We start from the raw sequence: 24,371 nt of genomic DNA on the forward strand, positions 1-24,371 counted from the left end.
GGTGGGAAACTTGCTGTTACTTTCCGTTACACAGTCCTGACACTGGCGACTCCATAAAAGTTCAACAAAAGTCGCCTTCCAGAACATTTCACCACAACACCAATTGTAAGTTAGTTATAATCTTCGTTAAATAATAGCACATTTTTTAAATCCATTTATTACGCATCTTAGGTTATCCCTGCGTAAACGGTTACTATAGAAACGATAGAACAAACGCATTAATATAAACCATGCATTATTTTCAGAGCTGCTGTTATAGAAAATGAATCAACAGCTTCTGACCAATCAGATTCAAGAGATCAATAGTACCGTGGTGTAAATATCAAAAAATGTATTACTTGGCTAATAACTTCAGCTAAACTCGCCGCAAGCAATGAACTGTAGATGCTAGTGTATTGCCTGAAGATACAAATGTATAGACAGTATATACAATCATATAGGCATGACTAAGTAGCTGAGGTTTGGGAAGGCATTAGACAAGAATGACTGAACTGCTTAGTATCAATACCTGCATGCAGTCCAATGTGTTCTGCTCGGCACACATCAGACAGTGAGAGAGAGAGAGAGAGAGAGAGACAGAGAGAGACAGCTTCAGAATACACATGCATGTATGTCAAGTCAAAGGTCAACCATAGGAAAAAAGTCTTATGGTTAGTAGACACTGCAATCAGATTCCAGCGGGTTTTTTTTGTTTTTTTAAATGACCTGCTGAACAATAAGTTTATGTACAGTATCAACATCTCTCCAGAAGCCATATCACACAACTGTAATAATCTTTTTCAGTCAAATATTGATGATTGCTGGGGACGACCATGAGTCAATCTGATTGGTCTATTTAAAAAAAGCCACGCAATTTTATAGAGAGACAGAGCCCTCTGGAGGGGAGAGATACTATACTCAGTCATTTAGTTTACAGCGAGAGAGAGAGAGAGAGCGAGAGAGAGAGTGAGAGAGCGAGAGAGAGTGAGAGCAAGAGAGCGAGAGAGAGAGAGAATGATGGAGAACGTTTACCAGCTCTCTCAGCAATACAAACTGGATCAACCCCTACAAATGACACAAACCTTATTTAGACAATTAACAATAACAGTTCACGTCACGCATAACATTCCTACATGTAGCATACATCACATACTGTACATACATACATACATACATACATACATACATACATACAGTGTTTCTCCTAGAAAGAAAAAAAAGACTGGGTGGGATTGGTTGTACTAATATGAAAAAAGTGGCTCATGCAATGTGTAACTAAAGTAACGGTTCACGCGCTTCGGCTGTGAATCGATTACACCGGCTAGCTAACTAAATCTAAGCATGTGATATTCCCTTAAGGTTTAGCTACACTTACACTAAATTACACTTACTCATAAAAAAACTAATCTCACAACCATTGCTCTTATAGTTATTTAGCCTACATGTTTTACTTTTCATATAGAACATATAGAACATAACATCATAACAATTGTTAAGGTCACAGCGTTGCGATGTATGGGTGTGATGTATGGGTGCGATGTATTTCACAGACGTTATCAAATGAAGAACGAATCTCTGGTACATTTTGGTGTACATTTGGTACATTTTTACAGTGTTCAGTAAAGGAGGGTGTTTGTCGGGGGTGGGGGGGGCGGGGGGGGGGGGGGGCTGAAGCGACCAGAAGGCCAAGGTGAACTTTCAACATAATACTACCAGCACCATGCTTCACTGTTTTGTCTCCACCAATTGTAGAGCTTTGTGAACCTTCTTCCAAATGTTTGCCGAGTTTCTAAACTAAAGATGCCTTTCGACAAACTCCATAAAGCCACTCCTCCATAAAGCCAGACTTTTTTTTTTTTTTTTTTTTTGAGTATCTGGACTATGATTGTCCTGTGAACATCTCATCATTTGAGCTCATCACCAACATCTTCTGAGCTGTGGATCTCTTCAGCTACAACAGCTACCTCTGGACTCTTGGTTGCTCCTCTTACCTGGTCACTGACGTTTTACACAACTAACATGCATTTATCTTTAGTAACCACTTTATCCATATCAGTGTCACAAACTCCACAGCCTACCCCGGGAACACTGGACACAAGGCAGGAATTGTTACCACAAACTTAATCCTGTGATAATTCCTTTTCATTTTTAAACACACACAAAAAATAAAAAAATGTGTTGTCTTCACATGAAACTTCATTGAGGCTTTTTATTTCTATAGACACTGCAAAGCCAGTGTTTAATTTAACAGCTATCTAGAAATCTGCTAATTCATGAGCCTTTCTTTCCTCCACTATATTGTACTCGGTGCCATGTGAGTTTTGTGTAATTGTAGCGGAAACACTGTGTACAACACAGATTAAACAACACATTTACTTGAACATCGACTGCAACAGCACAGACACAGAGTTAGAGTTAGACACAGAGTTAGCAATACTGACAGATGGGTCACAGTACAAGCAATCGATTATGCATATAAACTGCAATAGCTGCAAGAAAAGCCTTTCGAGTGTGAAATCAAGCGTACAAGAGGAGAGAGAACACGTCACCAAATCTTAACTCTCTATTTATACTCTGTCTGCTGTAACAGGGGGGATAGTGAGAATGATAAATGGATACTTTATCCATCAGTGGCGTTAATAATACACCATAATACACCGAAGCGAACGTAGAAAGATTACACAAATAGACACACATTTTGACAGCTAATCCTTGAGATCTGGAAAAAGCAGGGGTTTGATTATAAATTCTCACCTCCAGCATTTGCACAACTCCTTCATGTTCCCTCTTGGCAAATAACTGAGCCTGATGGAAGACAGAGCACACAGTTACAATAAAGCATAACATCTAAAGAATATGGTGATGTGAGGAACAATATGACATGTAAGGATGTCAAAACTGTCCAGGCAGATGAATAGGAAAGAGCTATTTTCATACAGACAGCTTAAACCTGATTCTTTTGGCCGTTTGACATGAATTTCACTAATTGTATGTGGATCAGTTCTGATTTCTGGTCTCAGTTTGTCCAGTCAAATCAAATTTCATGTTTTGTGTGTGTGTGTGACAAGAACAACAAAATCCAGCATGTACAGGAAATAAGCTCAGAAACAACATAAATGGTTCTGTCATCTTTTTTTTATTTTTTACTTTATTTGTGTTGCTGGTGTCTGAGCTAAATACAGTCAGAAACATGAGAGTAAAGCTAACTGCAGTCTGAACAAGCGAATCGGATTTGGTCACCTGTAATGTGCAATGCGTACACCCAGCCTACAGACTGCTGGATCAAAGAAATGAATCAGATTTGCCCTACTGTGTGAAAAAAATTATTATTATTATTATTTTTTAAATGCAGTGCGGTGTGGAATAGTTAGCGACAGACCCGCTGAAGTCGTTTGATTTCATCCTGTTTGAACTTGAGGATAGCCAGTGCCTGCTCATGTTCCAGTTCCAGCTGCTGCCTGCGCTCTGCGACCTCTCGCATATGCTGCACACACACACACACACACAATCAATGCTGAAGAGTAATAAAGAGTAACTAAAAGGCTATCTATCTATATATATATATATATATATATATATATATATATATATATATATATATATATATATATATATATATATATATGGCAGTAGTGGCTCAGTGGTTAAAGGCTCTGGGTTACTGATCAGAAGGTCAGGAGGTCAAGCCCCAGCACTGTCAAGCTACCACTGTTGTGCCCTTGGACAAGGCCCTAAACCCTCACTTGCTCAGTTGTATAAATGAGATAAATGTAAGTTGCTCTGGATAAGGGCATCTGCCAAATGTTGTAAAAGTGTAAAATATAAAATATACTGTATGTATACTGTATTATATATTATATAGTTTTGATCTATTGGGCTTGCAGTTGCACTTTAATCAAAGCATGCAAAGCAAATAGCTGAAGAGTTGAGAGTTGGGCCCAACAGTGGTTATATTTAACTGCAAACACTTACTAGGATAGCAGATGTACATATACCCAATACTCTTTTAGGGGTGTTTTCACACCTGGCTCGTTTGGACCATTTGTTTCGGAACCTGGTGCGTTTTCTCTTTTGGTTTGGTTTGTTTAGACATATATGTGCTAAACACAGCAGTGGCGCCCGGATCTGCACCGAAACAACGAGTCCGACACCACCTGAACGAGGTGGTCTCAGTCTCGTTGCAAACGAACTCTGGAGCGGTTTGTTTGTGGTGAGAAAGCAATCTGACTCAATGGACCTAAGAACCAACCTGTATAGCAATGCATGATGGAAACTGTGCTGCGTAAAACGCGTGATTGTTTAGCAAATGGCTCGCAACATGAACCGCACTTTAACTCAGACCAAAGACGAGGTAAAATGCCTCATTGATATTTGGTCTGACGGACATATTTCTGAATGAATTTCAAAAACACAAAAGGTTTACGAGATGTTTAGCGAACGTCTCAAGGAATCACTCTGTGGAACAAATGAATTACATAAATTATATCAACTCCAGCTAAAAATAAAGCCACAACAAGCACGCGGAGCTGCTGTCCATCCATCCTGGTGGATGACCGCTATGAGCAGAACCGCGGAACATAAGCAGACGCACTCTGACCAATGAGAGGACAGTTTACGCACATGTGACTTGCATAAATATATTTTGGTATGCTTTTAATGTTGCCTTGTGAGAGCAAACTGAGTCATGTAGAAAACGCAACACTGGAACAATTTAAGTCCCCGTTTCAGAACAAAGCACAGATCTACAGGTCTGAAAACGTCTTTAGTTCGAATGCATGTCATTTCTGAACATAAATCAAATTACAGCACATTTCTGGAGGCAAGAAGGCAAGCAGGCAGTTTTGCACGTTATCCAAGTTTGCAATAACGTTGCTTGTGTTGTAAATGCTTTTCAGCAAAATGATCCAAATGTTTTATTGACTCCCATGTTATTCTGCTTTGAAATATTAGTCTTATGTCCTTTACTGAGATTTACCTTTAGGACCTGCTCTAGGTTCTCCAGCTTGGCACGGAGTCTCTGGTTCTCCTCGAGAACTGAACTATACCGAGCGCTCACTGCAGAGAGATCCCCCTTCAGCTCCTCATTCTCAACCTGGGACTGGACAGAGAGAGACAGAGAGAGAGAGAGAGAGAGAGAGAGAGAGAAAGAGATAAAAAGTATAAAACACACCAGTATGATGCACACCAGTGATACATGATGTTCAAGTTGTGGTTGTGAAGTTAGTTGAACTGCACAATAGCAGGTTGCACACACACACACACACACACACACACACACACACACACACACACACGTCCTACAACTGACCTGCTCAAGCAGCTGAGCCTTCCTCCTGAGGAGTTCGGCCTCCTCTGTTAGTCGCTCATTTTTGATGCGTTCATCCTCAAGCTGGCTCTCCTGTACGCAAACACAAAATAATCAATAACAATGAATATTGTGATTGTGCTCAAGTTTTCACTCATTCTCCAATAAGTTGATGACAAAACCTTTCATTCTGTAGACAAAAGGGTAAAAAAAAATACTTCTCATTTTGTAGGATAAAAAAAACCAACTAACTTGCTTAGGCTTTGGTACATTTTTACACTGAGCCGCTAAAGAGGGTATTTCTCAAAAAAGCAACCAAGAGGCCAAAGGTAACTTTCAACATAATACTACCACCACCATGCTTCACTGTTTTGTCAGGGTGATGAACAGTGTTAGGATTCAGCCAATTGTAGAGATTTGTGCCGAGGAAAAAATAAATAAATAAATTTTGGTCTCAGCTGAGCCTTTTTGCTGTGCTCATCCTCAAGCTGGCCCTCCTGAACACACACACACACTAAATCAGCCTGCTATTGGTGAATTTTGTGATTGTGCTCAAGTGTTCATTCATTCTCCTCGTGAAAATGACTGAAAATCTACACCACAGACGTTCCGTTACATTTACATTCATTCGTTTAGCTTTATCCAAAGTGACTTATGAGTGAGGAAATACAAGCAAAGTAAAACATCAAGTGGAGAACAATACAAGTAGTGCTACCATACACTTGAGTTCTAGAGAAGCAAAGAGCACAGAGTAGAGGTGTAAGAGCCAGTGTAAGATCAGGGGACAAGTTAGGAGTTAGTTAAGTGTTCTGGGAAGAGGTGGGTCTTTAGCCATTTTTTGAAGACAGTGACAGATTCCGCAGTCCGGATTGAGGTTGGAAGTTCATTCCACCACTGAGGGACAGTCAGTTTGAAGATTCTGGAAAGGGACCTCATGCCTCGCTGAGTAGGCACTACCAGGCGTCATCGTTAACTGAGCGCAGGTTGCACAAGGGAACATAAACCTCAAAGAGAGTGTTGAGGTAGGGAGGTGCAGTTCCAGACAAGGTCTTGAACGTGAGCATCAAGGCCTTAAATTTGATGCAGGCGGTTACAGGAAGCCAGTGGAGGGAGACGAAGAGGGGTGTGACATCCGTCCTTTTAGGCTGGCTGAAAACAAGGCATGCTCCTGCATTCTGAATCATCTGAAGGGGTTTGATGGAGCTGGCTGGGAGGCCCGGGAGTAGTGCGTTGCAATAGTCCTGTTTTCAGATAACAAGAGCATGGACTAGTAGCTGTATAGCCTGATCAGTGAGATAGGGTCTGATTATCAAATCAGTGTCAGTAAAACATGGCTCAATAAAAAAACGAAGGTTATCCTTCTGTACAATTTCCTTACGAACCACTTACTCTGCAGCTGTCATAACATTGTAGTAGGAAGAAGCGTGGGATTCAAGAGTTTTTCTAAAGTGTACACTTCACACACGTGAACAACGTGAACAAAATTAGAACAGACTCACCAAATCGAGACATCTCTTCTGCCTCTTCCTTGCTTCGTGCTCGAGACCCTCACATTCTTTTCTCTTCTTACTCAACTCACTTTCCTGTAGCAACAAGGAAAGAACCCCAACATACATAAAGCGTACAAAATGATCAAATGTATATGTTCAGAACATATTGTCACCAAACGTTTCATAATAGAGAAATAGAACCATATTTAACAGGACCTATTTCATTTTTATGCTCATGTCTATCATCGTTTTAATTTATTGATTTAAAAAAAAAAAAAAAAAGCTTAATTTGCAAACTGCATCAATTCAATGCAAAGATGATTGACAGGTACATTGCAATGCACGCGGGTGGACAAATAAAAGCTTCTACTTCTCTACAAAGTGGCCTACCTCTAATTTCTACACTGACCTCTGACATGGAAAGAATTAGAAAGCTTAGCCCTGTTTAATTATCCTAATTGCAGCTTACACAGTCTTGGTTAAACTGTGACTGGACTCAGAGGGAACAGTGGATGGGCAGAGGAGCAAGTCGTGCTCTGGATAAGTGCACAGAGTGTCACAGAGGGGACAATATTAACGATGAAAGTATGAAAGAGACAACGGTGATGTGAAACAGCATGTGAGTGTAGTTGTCCCAGATTTGGGATTATATGACATAACCTTGTCAGATGTAGACTGGAGGTGTGGGAAGACTTGATATTTGCATCAGAACAACGCCAACGTTGCAGGAGATTTTGCCTTCCAGACATTCACATGTAGAATAACATTTACTTTTTTTTTGCATGCACCTTATTTTACATCGCCCTTAAACTTAATTTTAAACAATTTAAAACCATTCATTTTAATTTTAGAATTACGAATATTAATAATTTGTTGAATATGTTTTAATACCCATCAAACCACTATAAATGGCCCAGGAACATCACTAGACTGTTCAAGTTTCCTCTTCGTCATCCTTCAGCTAGTAAACCACTAATAAAATCTAGTATAATTAGTATATTTAATAAATAAATCTAATAAATAGTCAATTATATATCAGTAGTTAAATCATCCCATTCAAAACGATTTTATTCATCACTAACATTAGCTAAGCTGGAGCATTAGCAAGACAGCTTAGCATCCAGGCTCTGTGATACCATACAAGTCTTCTTGTTTGTTCCTTAACCAAAAAGTATATTTTAGATCACAAACTGAGCCCATATGTAACACTTCCTCAGTCCATTTTTATAAAGAACTCCTGAGAAAGACTTCTGCCCAGTGTTAACAAATTTGACCCAAACACTACATATATAATATAATCCGAATCAGATCCATCCAAGATGAAGGAACCGTTATTTTTTTTCGGTGGATTCAGGAACCCACGCTCAACATTTCTCTCACCAGAAACTCTATACGGTCCTTTTGTGTCTGTTCTTCCTGGTGGGCGGAGCTAGTGTCCTTCTCTGGGGTTACTTGTGCTCTAGACTCCTCCTCCTCCTCTCCATGGGTTTCCTCCCCCTTAACAAGGACTTCATCAGCTACAGGCTGTGCAGTTTCACATACAACCTAGAAGGAATAAAAACAACTTCAGAAAAAAAAAATACAGAAGCAACATAAGGTAGAATACAAGAACACAGCAGTTTACTGGAATTAGAGTCATACTGGGAGTCATCTGGTGACCAGCAGTGATGGGGGGGGAGTAAAGGGACCTTCCCATGCTGAAACATGCTGAAACAATTCCAGTATTCATTTTAGCACATCATAAGAGCCATTCATTTCTTTATTAGCTTTAATTTGCTAGATTAGCACATATAAGGTGGTGGAAGCTTAGTTGTTATAAGGTACTACACAGAACTTTTTTAAACACATTAGCATACTAGATGGAACTATTATGTTTATTCCCAATTGAATTTGTACTAAAACATCTTCCACCTTATATAGTATCCTGTACTGTGCTGCAGAGGGACAGTTGTGGAATGTAATTAATACGTGTCATGAGGGCAATATTGGGGAAAAATATCCATCCATCTATCCACCCATCCATTTTCCATACCGCTTATCCTACACAGGGTCACAGGGAACCTGGAGCCTATCCCTGGGAACTCGGGGAACACCCTAGATGGGGTGCCAACCTATCGCAGGGCACAATCACACACACACTATACACAATACGGAAATCAGCCTACAACGTATGTATTTGGACTGGGGGAGAAAACCAGAGTACCCATAGGAAACCCCCGAAGCACTGGGAGAACATGCAAGGTCTGCGCAAACAGGGGCGGAGGTGGGATACAAACCCCCAACGTGTGAGGCAAACATGCTAACCACTATATCACCGTGCTCTCCCCAGAAAAATAAATTAAATAATAGAATATAGAAAAATAGAATAAATGAAATAGTATTTTATTCCTCTTATTTGCTGAAAATTATATATATTTTTTTACTTATTACAGAACAACGTGTCATACTTAAAAGAAAATTAAATAAATCAGTTTATAGTTACAACCCATTTATCCCAAACTGTGTCTTATGGATAAACAGACAGAGCTGTAAACAGTCGTTCTCTCACCGGCCTATTTTTTTTCTCTCTTGAAGTTAATAAGGCAAAAAAAAAAAAATGCTTGTTGTGTTACAGAGAAACCACAATGCACGACAATGTCTGTCCTGAAGACTTTCCCATGGCATCAAACTTAACAGCTTTACTACTGAATTTTACAAAGTGCTGAAACTGGAGACTCCTTCCACAAATGTTTCATCGTGTATCACCAATTAGACGTTTTAATTTGTCAAGTAACATCACAATTTTTTATCCATTTTATTAGTCTTAAAGTATGTCTACCATCACACCACACAAATCTGTGAATTAGCTGTTGCTATCAAAATGATAACCTGTTAATTTTCACAATTTAAATGAACAAAAAAAGATCAATCACATGGAAAAAGTAAGTACACCCCTACATTTATCACCTTCAAATCCATATAATTAGAATCAGGTGTTCAAGATTGGGTGCTAGTGATTAGAACCTGCTTAGGGAGTGCAGATGGAACCTGTCTAATTTACACCCCTCTCATATTTATTGACTGGTTTTCCATTAATGAGGGGTGTGGTGTCGTCATGCCAATATCAAGAGTTCTGTAAGGCCTGAAAAAAGGTTGTGGGTGTCTATGAGACTGGCAAGAGATTTAAAAAGATCTCCAAATTATTTGAAATACATCATTCCACTGTAAGGAAAATCATCCCCAAGTGGTACAGATTTCAAATGACTGCCAGTTTGTCCAGCACTGGCCATCCCAACAAATTCAGCCCAAGAGCAGACCGTCTGACAGCAGACAGTCTCCCAGAACCCCAAAATTTCATCACAGGATGTGCTAATAAGTCTTGCAACTATTGTTGTCAAAGTACATGCTTCTACTATCAGAAAGAGATTGCACAAATTTGACCTGCATGGGAGGCGTGCCAGGAAAAAGCCTTTGCTGTCTAAAAAGAACATTAGAGCAAGACTACATTCAAAGACCAGGCCTTTTGGAATAATCAAACGAATCAAAGATAAAGTTGTTTGGCCGCAGTAACAGCAGACATGTCTGGCACAGACCAAAGACAGCTTTTCAGGAGAAGCACCTCATACCGACTGTGAAGCATGGTGGTGGAAAAGTCATGGTTTGGGGTTGCTTCGGTGCCTCAGGGACTGGAAAGCTTGCATTCATTGATTCAAATATGAATTCTGCATCGTATCAAAGAGTGCTGGAAGATAATGTGAGGTCATCTGTCCAAACATTGAAGTTGAACCAAAAGTGAACCTTTCAACAGGATAATAATCCTAAATCCACCAAGGAATGGCTCAAAAAGAAGAAATGGAGAGTTATGGAACGGCCTAATCAAAGCCCGGATTTGAAATTTTGTGGGGGGATTTGAAATGGGCAGTACATGCAAGAAAACCCTCAAACATCTTGCAACTGAAAGAATATTGCACGGAAGAGTGGTCAAAAATTCCAGCAAGCTGATCTCAGAAACAGGTGGACAATTATGCAAAACGCCTACAAGAACTTATTTCTGCTAAAGAGGGCAATACTAACTTCTGAAGCCAAGAGTGTACTTACTTTTTCCACAGAAGAACACATCTTTTGACATTTCTTTTGAAAAAATCATTGAAAAAGCTATTTTTCCTTTTGTTTTGTTAAAATATATCAACTTCATTAATAAGCACTGTTTCAAAGATGATTAAATGTAACTGTAATTATTGTCTTAACATTAAATTAATTAACACTTTAGCAACTCCATTTTGAGCCCCCCTCTCTCTCTCTCTCTCTCTCTCTGGAAGCATAAACTCAAGGATGGTGCGTTAACCCATCATGGGATGGTTTGATAACAGAGAACCCAAATGCTTAAACCTTTAGCTCCAGCTCACGGTTCAGTCCAGTGCCTGTTCTGTTTAACAGCTAACACATATCTACCTTTATGCTAGGCTAATTGTACAGCCAAGTCAGTAGCTGTTGCTAGCCAACATGTTGTACTGAGTAGTGCTAAGGCCGGTAGATCAGATGCAGTAGGCCTCGTTTGCCATAAGCACATTGCAGTAATCCCTGTACACTACTGAAATGGGTAACTGGATCACTTCTTTTAAAAGCACCTTAATGGATTGGCCCGAGTGCCGTTTCCCTTTTTAAATACATATCGATGTGCTGATACTGAGTGCTACACGTTTGCCTGTTGCAGCAATGTGTCGATTCATGTCACTACTCTGTGTACAAATTCCCCAGATATGGCTAAGCTCAAAATCTCTGTGGGTTACACAGCAGAGACTCAGACCATCGCTGCTGAATTCAACGTAATTTCCAGAAAAACAGACTTCCTGTACACACGAACGCAACCTCGCAACCAAGTCCCTGTGTCTGTACTGAACATCATAAATGTACAGTATATGACCTGGAAGGTAAATCCATTTACAGAGGAGCTAAACAATAAGGCTTAAGTTAGATTCACACTATTAGTGCATTATTCATGTTTGGGTGTATATTTGCAAAAAAAACAAAAACATGAATAGCATGCACAGAGCACATATACTGACCTAATACTTACACCAACTACGCATAACACATGCAACTGACAATGCAACAATGCAAACCAGTCAAACACGCAATACACACATACCCTGTTTTCTGTGGGCTGAGAGTAAGCTAGACCTGTGCAAGGAGAGTTGGTCAAATCTTTAGTTTGGTCACTGGTTCGGAGTCCAAACCATCCAAAACCCTGTCACCGCTACCACTGTAACAGCCAGGGGATTACTGGACCATACCATTCCATTGTCACAGGGGATTAAAGTACATGCAACCTGGCCCCTTTCTGCACAAGGCATGAGTGTGTGTGTCTGTCACAGATGACCAGATTACCAGTGCTGTCGTTCTCATGCAGGCTTTACAGCAACAGTAGGAAAAGTAAAGTAAAGCCAGCAAATTGGGTAACACACATATTACATATGAGTTTCTCCCAAACTCAACTATAGTACAGTATTTGCTGGATGTAAGGACAAGACTTATGACAGTAAAAGCCTCAAGGCCTTCTATTCCATCAGAGAAGGATATTTGTCAAATAAAATTTACATGTCTGAATCACCATGATGCATAATACAGGACAGAATCGTCCTGCTTGCTTAATTTGATCTCTGTAAGTCTCGTACTGTCTCGTTCTACTGGTAAGATCTGGTTGGAAGGGATCACATCTATGGTTGAAATAGCGAATGAAAAATTATCCAATGGTTTAAAAAGGGTTTTTGAGAGTGTTTGGTTGCTGGCTGCGGGCCATCTTCCGATCAAGGGCTTTTAATCATAATGGATTGCTTTATTAGGAGCTATTTATGCATCTTTGTATCTTTAAATTGTTATTATATTACATAGCTTTCGAAGGGCAGTACTAAATAATAATAAAAAAAAAGATGTTTAAACAAAAGAGAAACAATTTACTCGGATCATTGATCTTTGTTCAAAAGTTTACACCCCCCTGGTTATTAATGTATCGTGTTGCCTTCTTGAGCATCAGTGAATGTTTGCACCTTTAGTAATAGATGTGTACGAGTCCCTCAGTTGTCCTCAGTGTGAAAAGATGGATCTCGACATCATATAGCTGTTGGAAAGGGGTCAAATATGCAAAGATGCTGGAAAAGCAAAGAATGTGCAGGACCTGGAGGATTTTTCTGAAGAACAGTGGGCAGTTTAACTGCTCAGGACAAACAAGGGACTCATGAACGTTGATCATCCAGGTAACAACACACAGTATTAAGAATCAAGCATGTGAAAACTTCTGAACTGGTTCATTTGTGTAAATTCAGTTATTATTGTGACTTGTGGACTATATGTAAACATCTGTTATGTGAAATAACTTATTCAGGGCAGAACTAAATAAAAAACTAAATGCAATTTTAATGATCCCTCTGTTTCTTATTATTTATTTTTTTACAATTATTTAACATTTTGCAGATTCTACAAGGCGTATATAAACTTATGACCTCAACTATCCATTATCATTTCATTAGTAACAGCTCGTTCAGAGACACTTGTATATACAAATAATCTAACCCTAATGATAAATGGATAAAATACTGTGCTGTTATTTAACTAAGAAAAACCTACATTGTTGATATGGTGAAGTTTTCTGTAAGGAGATGTTTACTTAACAGTTTTTGGAAGGAGTGTTTGTAACATGTGACAGGACATAGCTGTTATAACGTAAATGCTAACAGTAAGTAACTAGTTTCATGTCCCACAACATTACATGTAACTATACGGTGATTACTATTATGAAATGTTAATGTTAAGTTTAATGAAAAATGCAAATGCTGAGTTATAAGTGGAATAATATGTTTCGGAACATGCTGTTATTGGAAAATAATCAACTTTGGAGTGGTAACAGTAACTCCACTTCACGTTGGGCCACACCACACTACCCCATCATTGAATATTTTCCTATAACCACACACCCTGTTGTGTTTTTTTTTTCTTTCTTCATATTTTAGTAAATTGCAATGCAGCTAGTTTCCAGACGCATAGCTTGTGGTTAACAAATGGCACCTAGTGAGCTTCTGGGGAAAAAAACAAAAACATAATGTGTATGAGCATCGAAACTGTGGTAAGATCATGTCTGTAACAGTTATGTAGCAAGCTATATGCATATCTTAATCCCTTTACTTTAGCCCACACTCTCTTTATCTCAGTCTTTCTCTGGCTTAAGTTCAACAGTCAGCTCATTAGGCAGTGTAGCGGATGATGGCCTAGTCCATTATGTAAGAGCAGCAAACATAATTTATATCAGTTTAAACACACACTAAGCCCTGCAAAACCTTACTAAACCTAAACACACACACACACACACTTGATGATTGTATTATGATTGTTTGACACTGCAGAAGCTGTACCAGAACTGCCTGTATACACATTAACACCCACTCATGAACACTGAGAACAAATGTGCTGTGCAATAATCACTCTGTAAGCATCTGGCATTCATGGTCAGAGTAAAACTGCTTAGTAATGAGCACATTCTGACAGTGCTGGAGCTGAACAGTGACCTAAACAGAAAATTCAGACAGAAATAAAACATTCAGAGAACTCAGTTAAGCTGATTCAGAGCTTAGTAGTCACTCAGTGAGGAGATATAGAAGTGACTGCCCCCTGTGGTCAGTACTGTTGGCACCATCTTCTTTAAAAAAAATAAAATAAATAAAAATAAAATAATAATAAAAAAAATAGGTAGATTGACTCTGCTATGTAAATAGTGGCCCTGACCAACCCTACTTTTTTGTTCTCCTCAGATTCTAGTTTTGTTCTTGATTTTCTTATGACTCAGATAAGTATTAGAAATCTTTACCAGCTAGATTACATGACTGGCCACTATTAAACTGCTCTCAGAACGAGTGTTCCCTTTGACCAAGAATTAAATCACAATTAGGTAAGTTTGAAAGATTAAAATGCCTAAAGTAGCAAAGATTATTTATTTATATATTTACATTTTTGGGAATGTCACAATATACACTGATAAGTGATAACATTATAACCACCTGCCTAATTCTGTGTAGGACCCCCTTTTGATGCCAAAATAGCGCTGACCAGTGGAGGCATGGACTCCACAAGACCTCTAAAGGTGTGCTGTGGTATCTGGCACCAAGACGTTAGCAGCAGATCCTGTATGGTGTGAGGTGGGACCTCCATGGATCACGCTTGTTTGTCCGGCACATCCCACAGATGCTCGATCGGATTGAGATCTGGGGAATTTGGAGGCTCAGTCAACACCTTGAACTCTTTGTCATGTTCCTCAAATCATTCCTGAACTATTTTTACAGTGTGGCAAGACACATTATCCTGCTGAAAGAGGCCAGTGCGATTAGGGAATACCGTTGCCATGAAGGGGTGTTCTTGGTCTGCAACAATGTTTAGATAGGTGGTACGTGTCAAAGTACCATCCACATGAATGCCAGGACCCAAGGTTACCCGGCAGAACATTGCCTAGAGCATCACACTTCCTCCACCAGCTTCCCTTCTGTGCATCCTGGTGCCACCTCTTCCCCATAATTTTGCCCTTGTCAAAATTGCTCAGATCCTTACGCGTGCCCATTTTTTCTGCTTCCAGCACATCAACTTCGAGAACTGACTGTTTACTTGCTGCTTAATTTATCCTACCCCTTGACAGGTGCCTCTCTAACGAGATAATCAATGTCATTCTCTTCACCCGTCAGTGGTTTTAATATTGTGGCTGATCGGTGTATGTAGTCATCTTTGTATAGATTGCTTCACACTGTGTAATAGATCAGTATCCTTGATTGGATTATAAAATCACAAGCCACATTTAAAAGGAAATACACTAAAACATGCAATCTTAGTAGCTTAATACATCATCGTTATACTTTTCCAAGACTTCACTAATATTTCCAGTACATTACATCCATTTGATCATTTTTTTCCTGTAGCTTTCCATGACTGAAAAAAACTTGCCTTGATTCCACAAGTTTTTCTGTTTGACCTGTATATCAGGATGAACGAATGACAGGGGGATCTTTCCAACGCAAAATGGAAGCAGATTAATATCTTACTCAGTTCAAGCTTTAGAAAGCTACATCACACTAGTGGCCACTTGCAGCACAAAGTGATGAGTGTACTATATAATGGTGTGCAAATTCGGAAGCAGGAACACACAGCCTAACACTGAGGCCTACTTAGAACTAAAACTGTGCCATGAGGAGCCACACGGGGGAGCTGTAAAGTAAGAAACCGCTCTTACGGGTGCCTCTTTTTGTTCTCGCCCTTTCTCGGCTCCTCCGGCTGAGCTCTGGTCCCGAGCTGAGCTGACCGAGAGCTGCCTCTGCAGACGCAGCACCTCCTTCTGAGACTCCTTCAGCAACCGCTCAAACTCCCCCGCTCCTGCTGGATCAGGACCACCCTGCTGAGAGAAGGACAGAGAGACAGAGAGACAGACACAGACAGAGATAAGCAAAGATAGATAGATAGATAGATAGTGAAAATCAGTGCATCAAGTAATACTGATGTCAGCGTGACTCAGCAGTACAGAGCCATTCAATTTAAGTCAGAAAGTGAGATCATTTCACTAGAACTTTCACAAAACACTGAATAAGAGCCTGTGTTTGTGATCTTCAGACAAAATATTCTACATTATATGAATAGTATTAGCTTGATTAAGCTGTCCTTAGATTGAAATGATCTATTGTATCAATTGGCACAACTTATATTTTTCAATCCTATCCTCTGTAAAGGTTCTGGTTTAATCTGTGAGTCAGGAAAAGACTAGGCAATTCATGTTCATGCTTCACTTTTCCTCTGAAACACGTCAGTAGTTATCTTTCCGTCTTCCTGTGAGAAATGCTGAGTCATGCAGTCCGCACATTGAACTTTAAGGACCTTCGTACAAAATGAACATGTTCGGGATAAAGTGGGGTTTTCACTACTGATTTAAAAGATAATCGCTCACACTGTACTTAAGCCTTTCAAGTCTTATTATTCACTTATCCGTCTTAAAGCTCGCTATTCAGTAACTGTAGGCTGAAAATAACAGGAAAGGTATGTAAGAAACGATCGCAAATGGTTTGAAACCTTTATTGCCACCATGTATGTATTCAGTAATGTCTCTTTGTAGCTGAATATATTGTATAGCTGTGTAGATTAGTGTATGTGTAATGGCAAACAATTTCCACCAGGGGAGATCCAAGACAAAGTCAAAACAGGTCATAGAATAAAAGTTAATTAATTAGGCATTACTGCTAAAAGTTTCAAATATCAAGCTCTAGACAGTCTAACAAGACAATTACACTATAGTTTTCTTATAAATATTTATATTCACTATAAAAAATAAAACACTTTTAAATTCTTTAGTAACCATGAAAAAAAAACAGGTTAATTTCCATAAAGGAAGAAGGTTGTATGAATGAATTATCTACTTGGCGTACTTTGTCCTGTCCTATTTTGGCCTCTAGCTGTCGGCACTCATGCTGCAGTGCGGCGATCTCCTTGTCTTTGGAGAGGAGTGTGTCTGCGTGCTGAGCTAGGTCTCGTGCCCGCTGCCTCGCAAACGCTCTCTTATATTGCTCTACCGCGCCGGGTTTTATAGGGATGGGGGCATTCACCTGCACACACAAACAAAGACAGACAGAGAGACAGAAATTAACAAATGAATCAGCCTCATGATCATTTTATACTACTATAAGTCCCCACTGTCCTGTCAATCATGAAAACTTTATTCGAGAAAATAGGTGCTACGAATAAGAATAGACCGAGTTACACAAGTATGTTGAAGTATTTTTTATTTACTGAACTAGTATTTATAAGCAAGAAAAAACAAATCCTTTTCGTGCCATTTAAAGCATTGAATGTGTTACAGTAGGTCCAGCTTATCTCACTGAACTCCTTAAGCAGTACAGCCCATCCTGAGCACTTGGCTCAGCTAGGGCAGGCCTAATGCTAGTCCAAAAGATCACTCACAGCTCCCCAAGTAGACGATGTCTTTTTTATAATCTCCAAAGTTTCACCAGCAACCTGTCTTCTAATTCAATTTCCTCCATTTCTAATAACACCTATAAACACACACACATAGCACACAAATGACTACACAATACAACACTTTTCCCAATTCAGGGAAATGCTAGGGTTTAATTTTAACTTCCTTGTGTTTTACCATTGAACAATCTGAAGGGTTTGCTCTACTCAGAGCTGCTGCAAATACTCTTTCACAGATAACAAAGTCAGTCCCTAAAGGATTTCGCAATCGCAGAAATGAATGCAAAATCAAGCAAACTCTGCAATATTCGGAGGAGTTTGCGATTTTTCAAAGTTACTGCAGAGTTTCTGCAGATTTGGGCCAAGATGCATCATATGATGTCATCACGGGCGGCTGTGTCTCAGGTGGTAGAGCGGGTTGTAAACTAATCATAGGGTTGGCAGTTCGATTCCCGGCCCACGTGCCAAAGTGTCCTTGGGCAAGACACTGAACCCCAAGTTTCTCCTGATGGCAAGTTAGCACCTTGCATGGCAGCTCTGCTACCATTGGTGTGTGAGTGTGTGTGTGAATAGGTGAATGAGACACTGTGTAAAGCGCTTTGAATCCGCTAAGGTTAAAAAAGCGCTATATAAGTGCAGACCATTTACCATCACAATGCACATTCAGCCAAGTACAGATAAAGGTTTCATTTACCAACAAACATCACAGAGAAAGACTGTGCAAAACAATTTTGTGTAACTGCAATTTCACCTATTCAAGTAGTTTTCTGCAAAAAAAAGAAGAAAAAAAATAATAATAACAATAAAAAAAACATAAAAAAAACACTTTGTATCTCAAATTTTGAAAGAAAAAAAAAGCTGCAGCAACAGCAAGCATTTTTGGCAACAATTACACAAAAAACCCTCTGCAAAATCCTGTATGGACTGCAAAATGCAAGCATTAAGACAAAGGAAAAGACACAGCTAGAAAAACCACACAAGAAGTCCACTGAAACTACAGCATAAAATAAAATATGTAGCTAATACTTATCTACCTAGGTAAGAACAAATATTTCAGTAGATATACATCAAATGGGACCCAAAGTGCCTAGCTAAAAATCAGAATATTCAAGATATTAAAATATTAATAGACATATGAAAACTAAAACAAGCAGACAGTTCCACTTAGAGAATGTGTGTGGGGGGATGGGGGGACGACGACGACACTAAGACAGCTAAGATTAAAATGAAAATACTTCCACTTATTATTATTTTTTTTTATCTAAGTGCTCCAGTTAGCTAAAGCAGAAGACTAGCACCAGGGCTGGGTGCTGGGTGCTTATCAACCAAAAGGTGGAAATATAAAGGACATCTAAAACAGGACATAAAGGACATCTAAAACAGCCCAACAGCTCCAGAGAGAGAGAGAGAGAGAGAGAGAGAGAGAGAGAGAGAGAGAGAGTGTGTAAAGGTCCAGTACAGAAGTTAGCTGGGTAGTGCTAACTATGAGCCATATTTAAATACCCAAAGTACATAAGCAAAGACTCTGAAAAACACACATGGCTAATACACAGAGTCAATGCCATGTAATGTTAGGATAAAGTTAGGATAAAATAGCAAAATATCCAGATATATTGTATACAAACTAGGAAAATGCAGTAAGCTAGGAGGAGCAGCCTGTTTACCTCAGGATAATGTGCTAGCTTAGCTCAAATTTCCCTCCCTCTCTTTCTCTCTCTACAGCCACCCTGATCCCCAACAGCAGATTTTACTATGAAAATCTATCAAAAACTAATAAATAAATAAAAAAAAACCCACCACCAAAAACATGGTAATAAATCATTTGCAGTATATTTTGATCTTTTAATTCTATATTAATCAATGGTTCATGTGAAGTGATGAATACAAGGTAAATCCGCTAGCTAGCTAGCTAAACTGACATACACCTGTCGTACTATGTACATACTATGTACAACTGTCAACTGTCATATTCCTTTTCACTATACAAGGTAAAATAATTAAAATACTGTGTAACCTAATAAAGATTATTTCATATTTAAGATTAAGATTAAAGCAGCAATCCAAACACACATCACCACAGCTAGCTCACATGACTCACATAACAGACAGTGACCTGCCAGAGTTTAATTTGCAATTGATTTTCATCTCAATTGAAAGGGTTTCTAAAGTGATTAACCCCTGACTGTGTGTTGCTGGAAGCGTGTAGTCGAAACAGACGCCTGGAAGGGTACGAGTGTAACAGGTGTAACAGGTGCTGTGTAACAACAGGCCACCAATCTGCACGGCCACCAGAGAGTAGACAGGTGGCCATTCAGCACAGGAGGCCTTCTGGAATACAGTTACCACACACACACACACACACACACACACACAACATGTCACGGTCACCCCCTCTCCTCTACCTGCCTGTCTTTCATCACATTTCTCTCCTTTCACGTGAGCACACACACAGCCCTGGGAGGTAGAGGTGTCCGTCCTCTGCAGTGAAGGCTGGTCATGATATGGCAAATTATTACACGCACATACTTAAAGCCACATGGGTAGCTGCATTTGTGATTTTTTTTAGTTTTTCAAGTCCGTAATGCAGGGGTGTCCAATCTTATTCGCCAAGGGCCGGTGTGGGTGCAGGTTTTCATTCCAACCAAGCAGAAGCCACACCTGATTCCACCTGTTTAATCAGTTGATCTTGGCTTTCAATAGACTCAGGTGTGGCTTCTGCTTGGTTGGAATGAAAACCTGCACCCACACCGGCCCTTTCCGGATAAGATTGGACATCCTTGCCGTAATGCTTTACAAGGTTCATGTCATGTTTCCTCTGAATACCAAACATAAACATGTAAAGAGTTCCCTCTAAAAATAAGAATCTGACTAAACTTAAAAGTTCTGACAACTCTTCTTTTGTGTAATTTGTACTTTGCTCGGACAGTGTGTTTTTAATCTACTGATTTTTGTTTCTCCTCCAAAGGGATTTTTGTGGAAAAAAAAAAAGAATTGATGACGTTAATAAACTTGCTTGTGTTTATTACATCTGCTGTATTTCACAGCTCAATCACTACTCGTGACGTGTCACGGATGTGTCAGCGAAGCGGGCTGAAACAGATCCTCCTAAATAGGTGGTGTGTTCAAGATTGTCACAATCTCGCCTGCAGATGGCGCTGCGGCGGCGACGTGCATGGAGAGCCGGAGGGGCGTGCGCGTGCATGAACCAGAGCGAGCACATGCTTGTGGATTGCGTATGAACTATAGAGACTTTGTTTACAATGGACACGTGCGTTTATTTCTGTTCTGTCTCCTCCTTGTTTAGTCATTGGTTGTTTTTCGAGGGTGTGTATTAATTGTTACCAGCTGTCAGCGTTCAAGGTAAATTACATTCGTTACTAAACCCCTCGTGTTGCTGCACACTTCGCGCAGTATTAAATGCGTTAATGAGTAAAGCTGGAACGGAGTGTATAGATGTCGAACCGGTTAAGGTTCCATGTCCTGTTCTCGTTTCATGCCATGATTCCAGTTTATTGTTTAGACGTCGTTTTATGTTTGACCTTTGTTCGAGAAATAAATGTATAGACGCCAGGTATATGTGAGCTAACTGGATGCTAGCGGTCGTGTTTTCGTGCCATGTGTTTGTTCCATGCTTTGAACCTAGTCTCATGTTTAGTACCTCGATTATAGCTTTTCCAGTTTAGACCGCAATCCCTGTTTAAGTTCTGGTTGTAAAGACATTCATCTGCAATTGCTTCCACATCGAGTCTCGAATCGTAACAAAGATATGTCGGAAAGATCGTATTTACGAGTTGAACGCTCATGAGCGCCACCACAAAGTCGTAATTACGAGTGGGTGTGCCACTGTAAACTTTAATGTTACATATTATATCGCAGTTGTACAATGCTATTGTATTTTGTGCTGGCAGGTACCTTGTTCTATTGTGAATAAAAATTCCTGACTAAGACATGTCACTGCTAAAATACAATACAGAGGTATAAAATAAATAAATAAATAAATATACAAAATGCAAATCAAACCATTTCTCTCCTACAGTTGCTTAAATGTTAACCAATTTGCTTGTATTTCAATAAATTACTGCATATACCTAGCACATATTAACTGAAACCAGGTTCTGAGATGCGTAAACATTCAATATCATCTACAGACATTGCATCCATTGATTCCACCATGTTGACCCCAAATGGCGGCGGTTGTCAATGGTTAAGGCTCTGGATTTCTGACTTAACCCGTTCTGCTCCAGGGGCACTGAATCATGGCTGACCCTGCATTCTGACCCCAGCTTCCTGACATACTGGGGTATGTGAAGAAAACAATTTCACTGTACTGTATGTGATCAATAAAGACTCATTATCATGATCATTAAATGAAAGGCTGTGTGAAACAACAGCTAATATTCACACACAGCAGCAAACCGTTACTTAGCCAAGAAGAATTACTCAAGAGTAACGTTAAATGACACACTCGATGCTCCTATAACTAGCAGTGAGCAAGTTAAATCTCTGCTTCTGGTTGTAATTTGGAATGAAACCATTCCTTTCAGACGTGCTGGAGTCCTGTTCATTACAGAACACAAAGCTGAGTCTCTGCTCAGCTGGGAGCGTTTGTGCTGAGAAACGGATCAATGGGCAGATGTCACAACTCTAAGAATAAACGAAATGAGGACATAAGGAAGAGCGCAGGGGTTTGGAGGCTTGTGCAACTGTGAGTTTGTGCAATCTTCTGCTCTTAAAAGCCTTAAAGTGTTCGAAGCATCCTTGAACTCTGGTCTCCTGTTGAATTTGATTACAGTCCCAGTCCAACACACATTGCTCTCGTGCTCAGTCTTAATGAGTCGGATCAGGTTCATTAGTTTGTACGTCTCTAAAAGAGCAATCTGGATGTCATCACAAGAAATAGCTACAGCAGCATTTCACAACTTGACAACACATATGGTTGCTTTCACTCTGTGCAGAGTTTAACACGTTCTCCCCATGTCTGTGTATTTTTCCTTTGGGTTCTTGGGCTTCCTCTCAATACGTCGATTGGCTACACTTAACTGCCTCTGGGTGTGAACGAATGTGTGCATGGTCGCCTTACCCGGCCTCCTACAAATATTAGCGACTTTAAACAACAGCTGCGAATGGAACAGCGACGGCATTCTGACACTGTTTTGACTTTAACTGCTACGAGAAAATTGCTTGTATTTTCTCGTTTGTAAGTCGCTTTGGATAAAAGCGTCTGCTAAATGAATAAATGTAAATGTAGTTCGTGAAGCTCTACTGTAACCGTATACTACGGGAGAACAGCTGGTTTGCTGTAGTCATTACAACATAACGATTAGGCAAGACAATGTTATGTTTTATGGTATATGATATTGTAATTGCATCAGTATATAATTGTACCATAAGTCTTTTATTTAATCTGTGTTGATATGTTTTAAACTTAAGCTCATTTTAAGTTTCTGACACGGAATTCATTTAGGCATTCGTCTTCCTCCATGTAATCAAGATTAAAAGGCAAGTACTGTATTGCTTACACGGTAAATCTAGGTTTTTAGACTTCATATAAGGCTTCATACAAGAGTAAAATCTCTTCTTCAGACAATAGAATAATATTTAATGCCAAAAGCAATCATTCTCTTGATTTTTTTAATGACTTTTTTGTATCTCAATAAATGACTGAATGCTGCGTTGCGCCGTCGTGTTTACGGTTGCTTAGTGATTTTTACGTTCTCGGCTACTGCGGTGTGTCACGTCTCGAGACGTAACGAAGATAGGACGGATGCAACTGCAGTTTGACAGTTTTATTAATGAGAGACACAGGCAGGTAAATCCAAATCGTAATCCACAAACGTAATCCAGAAACATGCAAAGGTCAGGCGATCGGTAAACAGACATAAACTGGGCAAGGCAGGAATCAATGTCGTGGTCACGGAAAACAGGGTCGAGAAACAAAACAACATAAACTATGACTACGAACTGGGAGCGGAAAAACCAGCGTGAACTAAACAGACTAATCTAACATGGAGCATAACATGGATTATAACTATGACGATCTATGGTATGGTAACGAATCGAATCTAAACTAAATTTATCTAATCTAATCTAATCTAATATTCCACGCCGTGCGCTGGGAGGCGTGCGGTATATATACAAACATAATCAGCGTCAATTGCTGACGGCTGACACCAATCTAGACACACGTGAAGTAACAGCCAATGACAGAACAGGGAGGAGACATAACAGAAACATAACAAAAGCATGTGTCCAGTGTACACAATGTCACGATTGTCAACATATGAAAAGCAGGTGCTCGCGCACCTTGCTCTTGCACGCGCACCCACATGCTCTCCAGCGCGCTGCTTAAAGGGGAAACCGTGACACGGTGTAACAGCTTACTTCCGGTCGCCGTAACCGAGAACGTAAAAATCACCAAGCAACCGTATTATTAGAAAGCTGCAGCTCCGTTAGAACAAGTGAATTTAGATCCTTACACTGGTTTCCAGTTAGTTACTGGTCTTTGAGATCAGGGAATGTTCAGCTGGTAGTGTCCCAATTTATGGTGTGGCTACTATTTTCGGATACTGGATACTATGCTACCCACAACTGGAACAGACGGCTTCAGATGTCCCTAAACTTTAGTA

At 39.7% G+C, this 24,371-nt stretch overlaps 1 protein-coding gene across 1 annotated transcript in view; it reads right to left on the bottom strand.

The window, feature by feature from the left end:
• LOC128603298 (peripheral-type benzodiazepine receptor-associated protein 1) overlaps positions 1–24,371 on the bottom strand; it is a 118,152-nt gene that overhangs the window by 34,476 nt on the left and 59,305 nt on the right. The window contains exons 5-13 of the mRNA XM_053617608.1: positions 17,199–17,375; positions 16,019–16,177; positions 8,155–8,319; positions 6,784–6,867; positions 5,288–5,377; positions 4,955–5,077; positions 3,359–3,463; positions 2,734–2,784; positions 1,012–1,044 (exon numbers count right to left, since the gene is read on the bottom strand). Coding sequence (XP_053473583.1) covers positions 1,012–1,044; positions 2,734–2,784; positions 3,359–3,463; positions 4,955–5,077; positions 5,288–5,377; positions 6,784–6,867; positions 8,155–8,319; positions 16,019–16,177; positions 17,199–17,375 — 987 coding nt within the window. The remainder of the gene's footprint in view (positions 1–1,011; positions 1,045–2,733; positions 2,785–3,358; positions 3,464–4,954; positions 5,078–5,287; positions 5,378–6,783; positions 6,868–8,154; positions 8,320–16,018; positions 16,178–17,198; positions 17,376–24,371) is intronic.

The sequence above is a fragment of the Ictalurus furcatus genome, chromosome 28, assembly GCF_023375685.1.
Source record: "Ictalurus furcatus strain D&B chromosome 28, Billie_1.0, whole genome shotgun sequence".
Taxonomy (NCBI): Eukaryota; Metazoa; Chordata; class Actinopteri; order Siluriformes; family Ictaluridae; genus Ictalurus; species Ictalurus furcatus.